The following is a 12,021-nucleotide window of genomic DNA, read 5'->3' on the forward strand; positions in this document are numbered from 1 at the left end:
TTCACTATTTTGCAGTTCCTCCTCTTTTCCTCATGCACACACCTAAACATAAGGTATCTGTCTTTGTCCAGACTGTAGCCTGTTCCTAGTAAGCTACAGTCTAGACCAAATTGTTATTCACTTATCTATCCATTTTCTAACCTCTTTATTCACTTCAGGGCCGTGAGGGAACCAGAGCCTATCCCAGCAAGCAATGGGTGATTATTCACTTATTTTATGAATAAATGTGTTCTTCCCTACATGAGCACAGCTGTGACCTAACTCTCCTTCCATCTTTGCATTGCAAAGGTTGTGTGATCTTGATATGTCAATATCCAGTTTGAAATTCCAAAAATGAACTTTATGCAAAGCACCTTCCAAATCACACCCCAGCAATTTCCTCCTGTCGGTCGTATTATCATGTGGTGTTGCCAGGAGTTTCTACCTGGCTCACTCCCTCTTTCACAGCCGACTCACTACAGTCTTGGTATTGCTTGACAGCGCAGTGGATCCGTGTGTGCGTGTGTGATGGGCTGGACCACAGAGGACCTGCCGAGGGTCTCTCACAGCAGACTCCTGCTCCCCCCAGGCTCACAGTCGCACTGCTGGGTCTCTGTTTATCCAGAGTCACATCACAGCAGAAGTGCTGAATGAAGCCCAGCTCTCCGGAAGAAGGATGTCCTGCTGGATATTTGCCAGGATCCAATTTAGCGAGGAAGGAACGCTTTGTTTGCTAAGCAATTTAAGATCTGCAGAACACTGTTATTTAGTTCTGATATCAAGTTCAGTGAGGCCAACAATAACAGAGGCCGATTATAAACACACAGACAACATCGCCTTACCTCAAATGCTCCAACTGTGCCAAACTCGTGGCTCCCAGCATCTCTCCCTCTGCAGCGCTAGCGTGGAAAAAATCTATTTCTGCATGTTGGTTTCAGGGTGAGCGAGATGGCAAGTTAGTACAGTTAAAGCAGAAAACAGCTGTGGCAACCTGTCATGCCCTCACTTGGACACAATTCAAAGGGTCCGTTTGCTTTCTTCCCCAGTCCAGTTTCCACAGCTGAAGAAGAGTAGAAACCTGTTTTGCTATCTTTTTCCTATTCAGATGTAAAGGTCCTCTACCTTTTTTCCTTTGCTCATGGGCATTGCAGAGCAAAGGAGCTTACTGTTACTAGAGGGATACCAGCTGGGTCCTGGCAGAAAACTGGGGTACAGTTGCCTTTCATTCTAAATTGTTGTTTTTCATAGCATAACCACATAACTAATCGTACTGCGAATGTTGAAAAACACTAGAAATGGAACCAACTTCCATTTGGCAGTTAAACCCTAGGAATTGCATGAATTTCTGTCTTAATTTGATATAACACTTTCTGCAACAATTTGCCACAGAGCTCTTTATGGAATTATGCAGCAACACAAACTGTTATCACAGATCTTTGCAGCGTATTGCGAGGGGCTCTGCCCTCATTCAGGGTCGTGTCATTTGTTTGTTTGCTCATCTGGACACAACTGTAAAGCACTCTGGGATAAAGACTGAGATAAAAGGCATTCAGTCTAACTGCTTCTGATGCTGTTTTGCCTTTGGAAGTTAAATTAAGAGATACTGCTTCTTAAGTAGTAGTATTATTTTATTGGTTTAACTGCAGCATATATGGCTTTGAATAATAATAAGTGAATAGCTACAGGAAAGCAGCATGGCTATCTTGAGGCCTGATCTCTTCAGACCTCGGGAGTTCGGCAAGACTCTGCCTGGTCAGTACTGGGATGGGAGACCTCTCAGAAAAACCAGGTTGTTGTTGTAAGGGATGCTGATGGAGTAATAAGGACAATTCTCTCTTGACCCGAATTTCCAAACCAGTGCCCCAGTAGGGTGTCCTGGGACTGTGCTGTAGGAGCTGCCATCCTTCAGAAGAGACATTAAACTGAGATTTTGACTACCAGCTCATTAATGATCCCATGCTATTGTATTGTATGTCACTCTGTTTTCTGGGATTACATTGGAGGCTGGCCAATCTGATCTGATCTTTATCCGTCATCGGGTTTATACTTCTGAAGTTGGTTTTGTGAAAACTCGTGTTCCTCAGGGCTCGAGACTGGGCCCCCCTACTCTTCAGCATTTACATGTTCCGACTCGGTCAGCTATTAAGATCACATGGTCTGAATGATCAGTTCTATGCTGATGATACTCGAATCTATGTCCATACTTAAACTGACATTGAAGTGGCTGTCCCTGCTCTGTCTAAATGCATCTCTGACATAAAAACCTGGATGACTCAAAACTTCTTTAACTTAAACTGTGACAAGACTGAAGTCATGCTGCTCTGCACCTATCATCAATTATGTAAAGCTAATGCAGTAACATTGTCTGTGGATGGTACTGTATATGAATTTCAATCTAAACTGAAGAATGTGGAGGTGATATTTGATCCAGGGCTTGATTTTTGACCCATATGTGCAAAATATTGTAAAAACATTTTTCTTCCATCACAGATATATCACCAAGCTACATCCTATGTTGCCTTTGACTGTTACTGAAAAGCTAATCAGCACATACAGTATGGTTCTTTCTGAATGAATTACTGCAACACCCTTCTCACTGGGGTATCTAAAGCTACACTGAGAAAACTTCAGTATGTCCAGAATTCGGCAGTCAAATTTCTCAGCACCTGTTTGACTTATCTTCCTGCTCCCAACATTGCAACCTTCATTCGTTGGACTCGTCTGACGTCTGACAGGGCCTCTTGCTAAACGCCAGAGCTCTAAAATTCTGCCCCCAATGATATCAAAGAGTCAGAGTCCGAGCGCTTTCAAATCCTGAGCCAAAACCTTCTTCTTCAGAAGGGCTTTTTTCTAATTGGCTCTGTGTCTGCCCCATGCATCTAATTCTGCATTTTAAATCCTTGTTTTTGATTGTGCTAATTTTTTTCCCACTTTTCCTTGTTAACTTTTATTCTGGCTGTAAAAGGGCTTTAAAGATGCTCTATAAAATAAATTATTAATATGATCTACCTAAATGTCCCCTTTATTTCCCTTTCTAAAGTACTTTTTGATACTTCAATGAATCTGTTGTGTAGTGGAGCTGCTGTACATCACCCAGTTAGGGTGCTGCTCTTCAGTAGTAGAGGTAGTGACTCACTGCTACAGTATTTTAGTAAACACATTATTCACAAATTGATAATGAAAAATTCCCTTGTTTACGTTCTTAATCCCTTTCATTACCATGGATGTCTGTCTTGACTGTTCTCACTCTTCCATTTCCAAGTTTCGTTTAGAAGGTAATTTTCAACAAAACGATGAGAAAATTCCATAAAAACGGAGGCTGTTGCTGACAAACGGAGACGAGCTTTCTGTAGCTCCCTCTTGTGGTGCCGGTGAGACCTGCAGAAGCAGAACAGGGTTTAGCGATGAGGGTTTTGAACCACAGACTCTGCAAATCGCTTCTCAAAGTGAGACATTGGAAGAGCCGTTGCAGAATATTGTTGCTCCTGAACTCCTTTGTTTTATATGCCTTAAATGTGTAGGACACTAAAACGTGACAAACCAAGTTTGGCAAACGGCAAAACATAAATACGATGCAGGCAAAGTTAATAAAAAGGGCAAACTGATACTTACCCAACTTGCCGATTATAGCTATAGCTTGTTTTAACGTTTTATCTTTTATAGAATACATATTTTCTAATGTGGGCATTAAGCTGCAAAACGCTCGAAGGTGGGAGACGCTCATGAAATTACTTCACACTGCTCGCCGGGACAGCAAAGATTTCCTGAAGAAATCAGCTCAGAGCTCAGCGCGTTATGTAAGAACACCGCTCTCAGGCTGACGCCTGAAGACAGTCATGAAAATAAGACACTATTCTCTTGAAATGGGCCCAATTAAATACAGTAGTAGTAAAACGTGTCGTGTTTTTTACGTGATGTTAAAAACGATCAAATACGCGACTCGAGAGAATGTATATCAAATCCTCCTCTACAGCTTAAGGAGAGCAGCTACATGCACGCCCGTGTCTCACTAAGAACCGTTACTTGATATATTTACACACTTGCAAAAAATCGAAGTAGTTTCAGAATCCGCTGGTGTATTTTATGTTCTGCAATCTTGTACTTCATATAGTGTGTCGTTTGTACCGGGATATAATGAAAAGTGATTATCTAGGACGGTATACAGAGATGTCCCTCACTTAAAAGCACCCGACAACCTTCAGTTTCGAAGGTACTGTATTCTGCTCTGACCTTTTTCGTTGCATGTTAAACATAAACTGAAGCTCTAAAATGACAATAAGACAAGGTATTATTTTTCATTAAATCATAAGCACCATCAATCATTTTATGAATTGTTTTGTTTTTCATTACACCCACCTCCTGTCTCTATAGACATTTTGGTTTTGGCAGTCTGCTTCACAGAAAAGAAGAGGCAGGCCATGTAGCATTTTCAGTGCTGATATGAGGTCTCAAACTCAGAACATTCGGTGATCCTCAGTCATCATCAGTAGGACACGACAGTAAATAAACGAACTGGGCTCCCCTGTTGATTGGCGATTAAGATAATCAAAGGCAGTCAAACCGCTCTTCACCTGGGCGCTCTTTGTCTTTTGTTTAATTAATCTCGAGACTTGAAAATTAAATCAAGTCCGGACCAATCCCGTTATTTAAAGCAATTGAGTTGTCACAAAATATACCATGAATTATTTACATTTCTATTAATGGACGTTAACGTTCTTACTTATTATCTCTTACGTAGTCTTATGGGTGGACAGAATGTAGTGATATATAGAGTTCACATCCTTTTACAGAAAAGAAAACCTGTAGAAAATTGTGTAACACGCGCGGATTATGCCATTTATAGGTTTTATTTAGAAAGCTGGGGTGAGAATTCATCAATTTCCCTGCTTCCAATCCGTTATTAAGGTTCTCATTGAGAATTGGGGTGTTTCTATAGCAATACACAGGTAATCTACAGGTTATTTTCCTAAAGGTACTGAGAAAGTCCGTTTCTATCAATCCATTTTATATCAAAAGTAGATCGATGCTGAATTTCAGGGGTGAATGACAGTCGTCCCTTTTCATGTGGAAAGCGCTTTGAGATCAGTTGAGATGAAAAGCGCTATATACAGTACACGTAAATAATTATTATAGTAAATGTGATTTAATTAGAAGTGTTGTTACTGATTTCAGCTGTCGGCCTCCCATCTTGTTTTTTTTTCTAAAAGAAAACTTTAGAAGCGGAAAGTCATAAGTGCCCGTGTCTGCTTGTTTTTATAGATCTCCAGTTTAGTTCAATCTAACGCATTAAAACCCAACACTTCATATGCAAAGCAAAAGCAGGAAAGAACTTGAATACATGTGAGAAATTCAGAGACATATCTTAATTCTGTTTGTTCCCCATTTCTAACACCTGAAATACGATGCGCTTTTGGTATTTGAAGGTATGGGCACAAGCGGACAGCCGCGTGTCCTGTAGACTGACGACCAATGTTTTTCTCATTCGATATTAAATGCTTTTACTTTTTCATTTTAACGAATGCTTGCATAATTAAAATATTGCATCGATTCCCGACATCTGTTACGTGTGACAACGACACGGCAGTTCACACCTCCCGTCTCCGCGTTTGTCTTTCCAGTCAGGCTCCTCTTGCTCGCTCAAGGTGTCGCTCGTTTGTCGACTTGCTCTGGCAGGCTCTCGTTTCCAATAAAACTACAGTAATGCGGCTATTTAAAAAAAAAAGTTTGTTTTTCTCGAGAGATCGCTGGCTACCAGAAAGCCGCAGTCGTCTGCCTGTTTTTATTTCTTCTGCCAGCTGCGCAGAACTGTAATTAGACACGAATTGTTGAAATAAGGATCTTTTGCCACGGCTGAAAAAACAGGAAACTTCCAGTGTAGTGGGGGATAGCGCATCCCAGCAGACACCCTCTTAAACTTTCATACGCAGGAATGCCCTTTCTTTCTCGAATCCTGGTGCTCATATTTTCATTTGTTATTTGGTTATATGCTTGCTTGCTTTATTGCAGCAGACGGAAAGAAAAAAAGACAGTTAATAAAGCATCCGGGCATGATACATTTTTATATGAACTGATTCTGTCTGACATCAGCGCGCGTGTGCTCGAGTATTAAACGGGATAGCTAATGGGTCATATCTGAGGCTTTAATTGGCCTTTGAACAGCATCTCTTAAGTTGGTTTTTTTTCTGTTAAAATCTGTCGTGCTGAGGTTGCCCGTCTCTCGTTTTGCGCTTGTGCGATGACCGTCCACTTCTCGCACAGGGCGGAGACCACAAGCGGCCCCAACTGCGCGCCGGCTGGGTGGGAGAGATAATGTATCTTTCCCCCGCGACTGTGTGGCTGGGCGGGGGAGAGGGGAGAAGTGATTGATGGCACGATTAGGGGGCGTTTTAGACCTGTCCTGAGAGGGAAGGGGGGAGTGGAAGACACAGAGTTTAAATAGCAGCCCACAGCGCAAGGCAGACACATATTGACTGGAGTTTCCAGAGGTTGCGCTCTCTCACTCTCTCTCTGGAGCCGAGGGCATTTTTTTTCCTTACTTGAGCTGAGGCTGAAGGCGTGGATTTCTACCCAGAAATGGAAGAGGATTATGACTACTACGAGGACAACGAGACCATGTGTGATTACTCAGAGTGGGAGCCCTCCTTCTCCCTCATCCCAGTGCTGTACATGCTGATTTTCATCCTGGGGCTGTCCGGGAACGGAGTGGTGATCTTCACCGTGTGGAAGTCCAAATCCAAGCGCAGGGCGGCCGACATTTACATCGGCAACCTGGCGCTGGCAGACCTGACCTTTGTGATCACCCTGCCCCTGTGGGCAGTGTACACCGCCATGGGCTACGATTGGCTGTTCGGGGTGGCCCTGTGCAAGATCAGCAGCTACGTGGTGCTGGTGAACATGTACGCCAGCGTCTTCTGCCTCACCTGCCTGAGCTTTGACCGCTACCTGGCCATCGTGCACTCGCTGTCCAGCACCAACCTGCGGTCCCGGCCCACCATGATCACCTCGCTGGGCGTCATCTGGCTGCTGTCCGGGGTCCTGGCCGTGCCCACGCTGCTGTTCCGCACCACCCTGCAGGACGAGGCCAACAAGACCTCCTGCGGCATGGACTTCAGTCTGGTGACCCTGAACCGGGAGCATGAGTCCCTGTGGATCGCGGGCCTGAGCCTCTCCTCCTCCTTCCTGGGCTTCCTGCTGCCCTTCCTGCTCATGACCGTCTTCTACTGCTTCATCGGCAGCACCGTCACCCGTCACTTCAACAACCTCCGCAAGGAGGACCAGAAGAAGCAGCGGCTGCTCAAGATCATCACCACCCTGGTGGTGGTCTTTGCCCTCTGCTGGACCCCCTTCCACGTGCTGAAGAGCCTGGATGCCCTCATCTACCTGAAGGTGCTTCCCCAGACCTGCGCCCTGCTGAGCGTCCTGCTGCATGCTCACCCATACACCACCTGCCTGGCCTACGTCAACAGCTGCCTCAACCCCTTCCTCTACGCCTTCTTCGACCTGCGCTTCCGCTCGCAGTGCCTGTGCCTGCTCAACCTGAAGAAGGCCATGCACGGCCAGATGAGCTCGCTGTCGTCCACCCTCAGCGCGCAGACCCAGAAGTCCGAGGTCCAGTCGCTGGCCACCAAGGTGTAGGGAGCCCCGCTCGTGGGGCGACAGACTGTGTGCACGGAGCCGGCGCGCAGATTCCCGGACTGAGATCACCTTCCCCCCACTGTGGGAGAAAGGACTTTGAAAAACTGAAAACCCGGTCTGCTCGCTGGGCTGTAACACTTGGAAAACCCGATGTGTGGACTTGTTCTGTTATTGGGGTAACCCCACGCGCTTATACCTGGGCTACAAGGGGTTCCCCCAACAAACAACGCTGGGGCCAGCTGGCTGTGCCTCCAGCTGCTTGCGTTGTACAAATTTTTGAAAGAGGTAAATGTGTTTCAAAGACTTGTTTTTTTCTGGCTTGCCTTTTTTTAAAAAAAGAGTACATGCTGTAAATTGCTGTAAAGAATTCAACCAGGGCTGAATTCTGGACAGGAGGAGTGAGATGAGAGGGAGGTCATAAGTTGTTGGCAGTGAAGTTTCAGCCTGGTCACACTGGGAAAGAAAAAATGTCCCGAGTGTTTTCCATGTTTTTTTGTGCTCTGTTGCTGTCGTACTGTTTCCTTAGCACTTGTTTAAAAGAGGAAAGATTGTGCAACCCATTCTCCACTTTTGCTAATCTGTGCTAATGAGGGAAAGGGGCCAGAGGCTGGTGAGTGTGATTAGAAGGAAGGTGTTGCAGTTGAATTAACATGTCGGACGACAGAGGTGGTCGGGCAGGCAGATGGCTGTTGCCAAATGTTTTTCCGGGAGGGGGAGCAGAGGTCTAGGAGGTGATGGCTATGAATTGACTTGAATGCACTGTTGTAACATGACTTTGGAGCTGGGGTGACTTATCATCTGTAAGTGGCTTTTGCTGTGAATGTCTCAGAAATTAAGGATTTGTATTATGGATTGTATGTTTTTGCCTGTAACTAACTACTGTATCTGGATGCTTTTTAGCATTTCCTATTTGTAAATAAAAAGTGTTTTTAAAATATTCCTCTTAACTTTCTTCAATCCCCGCTGGTCGTGTGAATGTTGTGTTGCTGTGTCTCTTCCCACACTTGCTCATTTGTGCAGTTGTTTCAGTTCTTGAAGACGAGAGGAACCGAGCGGCCTGCTGCTTTAAAAAAAGCACAGGGAAAATAATGACTGCAGTTCTTTTGGGATATTGAGCTTTTCCAGGAAATTCTTTTTCTTGGCTGAGTTAAAGCAAGGGTGTCTCAGCAAGCCCGCCAGGCACGTTAAAAATGCACTATAAAGGAATTAGAAAAAGAAGCAGAGTCTGGTCTCTAACTTTTAAACATCTGCCTGCAGCAATGTGGTCAAGCAGATGTCAATAATTCCCCAGACATTATGTGTTTTTTGCCAGAATATGAAGAAAGTGACAGGTGGGCTTGAATCTTAAGGTAGAATAGTTGACTTAATACTGGAAAAATGGGGCAGAGTTCACACTACTGTTAGAGTGGAAAGTTATAGGACCCTTTTAATAGATATTACATCACTTTGTGTGCATCTACTCATACAAGAAAACTCCCAGGAACTAACCACCATTCACATATAGCATGAATACATCATTCTTGTGCCTTATTAGGATGCTACAGGGAAGCACAAATTCAGAAAATGATGTACTACACGAGCTCTGAGAAAGACTGGTCTTACTATTGATTTAATTGATTCATACTACAGTCAGAGGTAAAAAAGTATTTTACCTCTTCACAGCATTTCTATGCAATAAGAGTTTTCATCCCAACCTTACAAAGTATATTAGTTCATAAACACTGCAACAATTTAACACAAATTAAACAAAATCATATATTATACAACAGACTTCTGTAATTAATAATAATAATTGCTTACATTTATATAGCGCTTTTCATGGACACTCCACTCAAAGCTCTTTACAGGTAATGGGGATCCCCTCCACCACCACCAATGTGCAGCCCCACCTGGATGATAATTATGCTGGGTGATATGAAATGTTGTTACTGTAGAATTGTGTACAAATGCTCTCTGCTCCATTGACCTTATGTAACTTGGTGCCCTTAAAAATGAAGCAGTCCACTACAGCGTACTGTATGTAAGCTTTCATTCATGTGTCTTTAATCCTGACCATTACTATTAATACTTAACAATACTTGCAGTACTATTAGGATTATATGCACTCTGTATTTTAACACATTTTGAGGCTTGCATTCCACAAAAAAAAGTTTGTACACTTGAAAATGCACCCTGAGTGAGTGATGTATTGAGGTGTGTTCTCCTAAGACAAACATAATTTCATCTCAGCAATCCGGTAGCAAACTTCACGATGTGCATAGAAGAAACTGCATACAAGAAACTGCACACAAGAAAGAATCTGAAATTAAGTGTGTTAATTGCTACATTCCAGAAGACTCCATGGGGCTTTTACCTACAGTAGTAAGGACCATGTCTAAGTTGAAGAACACGATAGAAACTACCTCTATTGTTAGGGATATGCTGCCTTGGAGTCACCAGAAATTCTGGCTTTACTGACACAAAGAAGCCTGACAAATGCTGTCAGATCTTAAGTTACAAGAAACATGTTCTAGCAGGTGTGCAGTGAATTTCTTTTGAACTTTAAGGCCACTGTATTACATTTAAGAACTGTCAGCCAGTGGTAAACCACACATGAAATCTCACAGGACATACAAACCACAACACGTTCTACATGACATCAGGACAAAACGAGTGCTGAGTTAAGCCCCTTCATTCTGTATGAATGAAGTAACTTGCAGGCCAACCAGAGTGTTTTGAGACAAGAAAACTGATTTGTCATTTGCATTCCAAAGTAACCACTAAAACAGTCTGTTGAGCTTGCTAGAGGATTAAGGTTTGTGTTTCCCTCAGCCGTCATTATGTATGGCATTTGACTGTGAGCACTTGTTGTAAGACCTGTAGAATATTAGAGGTGAAAACAGATGATGAAAGATGACTAACATCTAACTAACAGTTGAACTGCACAGGTGATTATTTGGTTATCAGAATTTGTGCTTTATAAGATGTTTAAAAATGGTTGATTCAGGAAGTTGTGAATTGATTCCTCTGGCAGCCGTCTTATTGAGTCAGGCAATCAAGTAAAATTACAATCTGAATTAAAAGCATTTAGGCCTTGGAGAAATATTAGCGACATGTGCCTGAAAACACAAGTAGGTCTGAAGATCTGAATTATTTCCCCCTATTTTCACCTGAACTATTTATTTAATTTCTTCCTGCAAAGTGCTGATCAATTGGTAGTAAAAATCTTACCGTGTAATTGTTCATACTGTGTAATTGAAGAGCATCCGTTCTTCAATTTGGTGTTAACCCTCCTTCTGGCTTTATCCTAATTCTGTCTGGATAATCCGGTAAAATGTCTGGCAGCAGTAAGTGACAATTCAGTTTTTTTTAAACTTGTTTCACTTCCATACTGCTGTTTTTTCCTTCCGTGAGGTTTTATTGAAAAGGAACGCTCAACAGGCAAGAAACTAAACTCAACACTGAATAATGAACTATTATTCAGTCCGTGGTTTTCCTTAATGAGCTCAGTTGGACACAGTCTCATTTGTAATCCTTTGACAATTGTTGCCAATCAGCTCTGAAAACAGGTCAATGTTTGTGTTGAGTGTTGTGGTGGCTGATAAACTCAAGTCCACTGATGCAGTTTGATATCTAAGCAAACCTTCCTGGAGTTTAGCGATTATACTTATGATGGGGTGTGGGGTTCAAGATGAACTTTTTGTGGCTCACCTCTTTCTTTTAATCCAGATATTCAAATTATTACATTATTTGTAGTAAAGTATTACAGTTTAATAATTTTAATAATAATCTTGGCATAAATTCCTGTAGGAAGCTTAGGGCTTAAAAATAGAAATTTGTTTCATGAAGGTGTAAGATTTAAATCCTTTACTGAGGTTCCTTATAGCTAAAACAGAATTTAAAAAATTTTCTTCAAATAAGAAATATTATGATCACTCCTATTTACAGAAATAAATCTAGACTGGGAGTGTTTGATTTTGAAACCTGCAGTCTTTAACCTTAATTCAGAAAACATCAGAATTATATTGTATTTTGAAGTTAGGATCAAAAGGGAAAGATTTGTAGAAATGTGTCTTTTCCTTCCTTATCTAACTCTTCTTGGGCTCCATAAAATGTTATTGCAATACTCTCCTCACTGTAAGAAGTGACAGTCAGAATTAGGAACATTTTTTTACTTTTGTTTTGGCATTGGAGACATATTCAGAGCTTTAGTCAATCTCTACATGGAGCTGCACAAGACAGAATACAAGTGAACACTATTTGTTTGCCATCTATAGATCTCCTGATCTCCTTTACTCAGATAAAGTGCGACTATTAATGGCTGTTTCTTATTTTGTAAAAAAAAAAGCATCTTTAAGAAGAAATTCTCAAAAGACTTTCAGACTTATTTAAACACTTAGATATTTTCTTCCTCCTACAGTTCAAAAA

The 12,021-nt window shown here is 42.3% G+C and overlaps 1 protein-coding gene across 1 annotated transcript; it reads left to right on the forward strand.

Annotated features, from left to right (window-relative positions):
• Positions 1–6,417: 6,417 nt before the first annotated feature.
• On the forward strand, positions 6,418–8,551 carry aplnra (apelin receptor a). Its single transcript, XM_006640290.3, has one exon. The coding sequence runs from the start codon at positions 6,553–6,555 to the stop codon at positions 7,612–7,614; it is 1,062 nt and encodes a 353-aa protein (XP_006640353.1). The 5' UTR covers positions 6,418–6,552; the 3' UTR covers positions 7,615–8,551.
• The last annotated feature ends 3,470 nt before the right edge of the window (positions 8,552–12,021 follow it).

The sequence above is a fragment of the Lepisosteus oculatus genome, chromosome 22, assembly GCF_040954835.1.
Source record: "Lepisosteus oculatus isolate fLepOcu1 chromosome 22, fLepOcu1.hap2, whole genome shotgun sequence".
Lineage (NCBI taxonomy): Eukaryota > Metazoa > Chordata > Actinopteri > Semionotiformes > Lepisosteidae > Lepisosteus > Lepisosteus oculatus.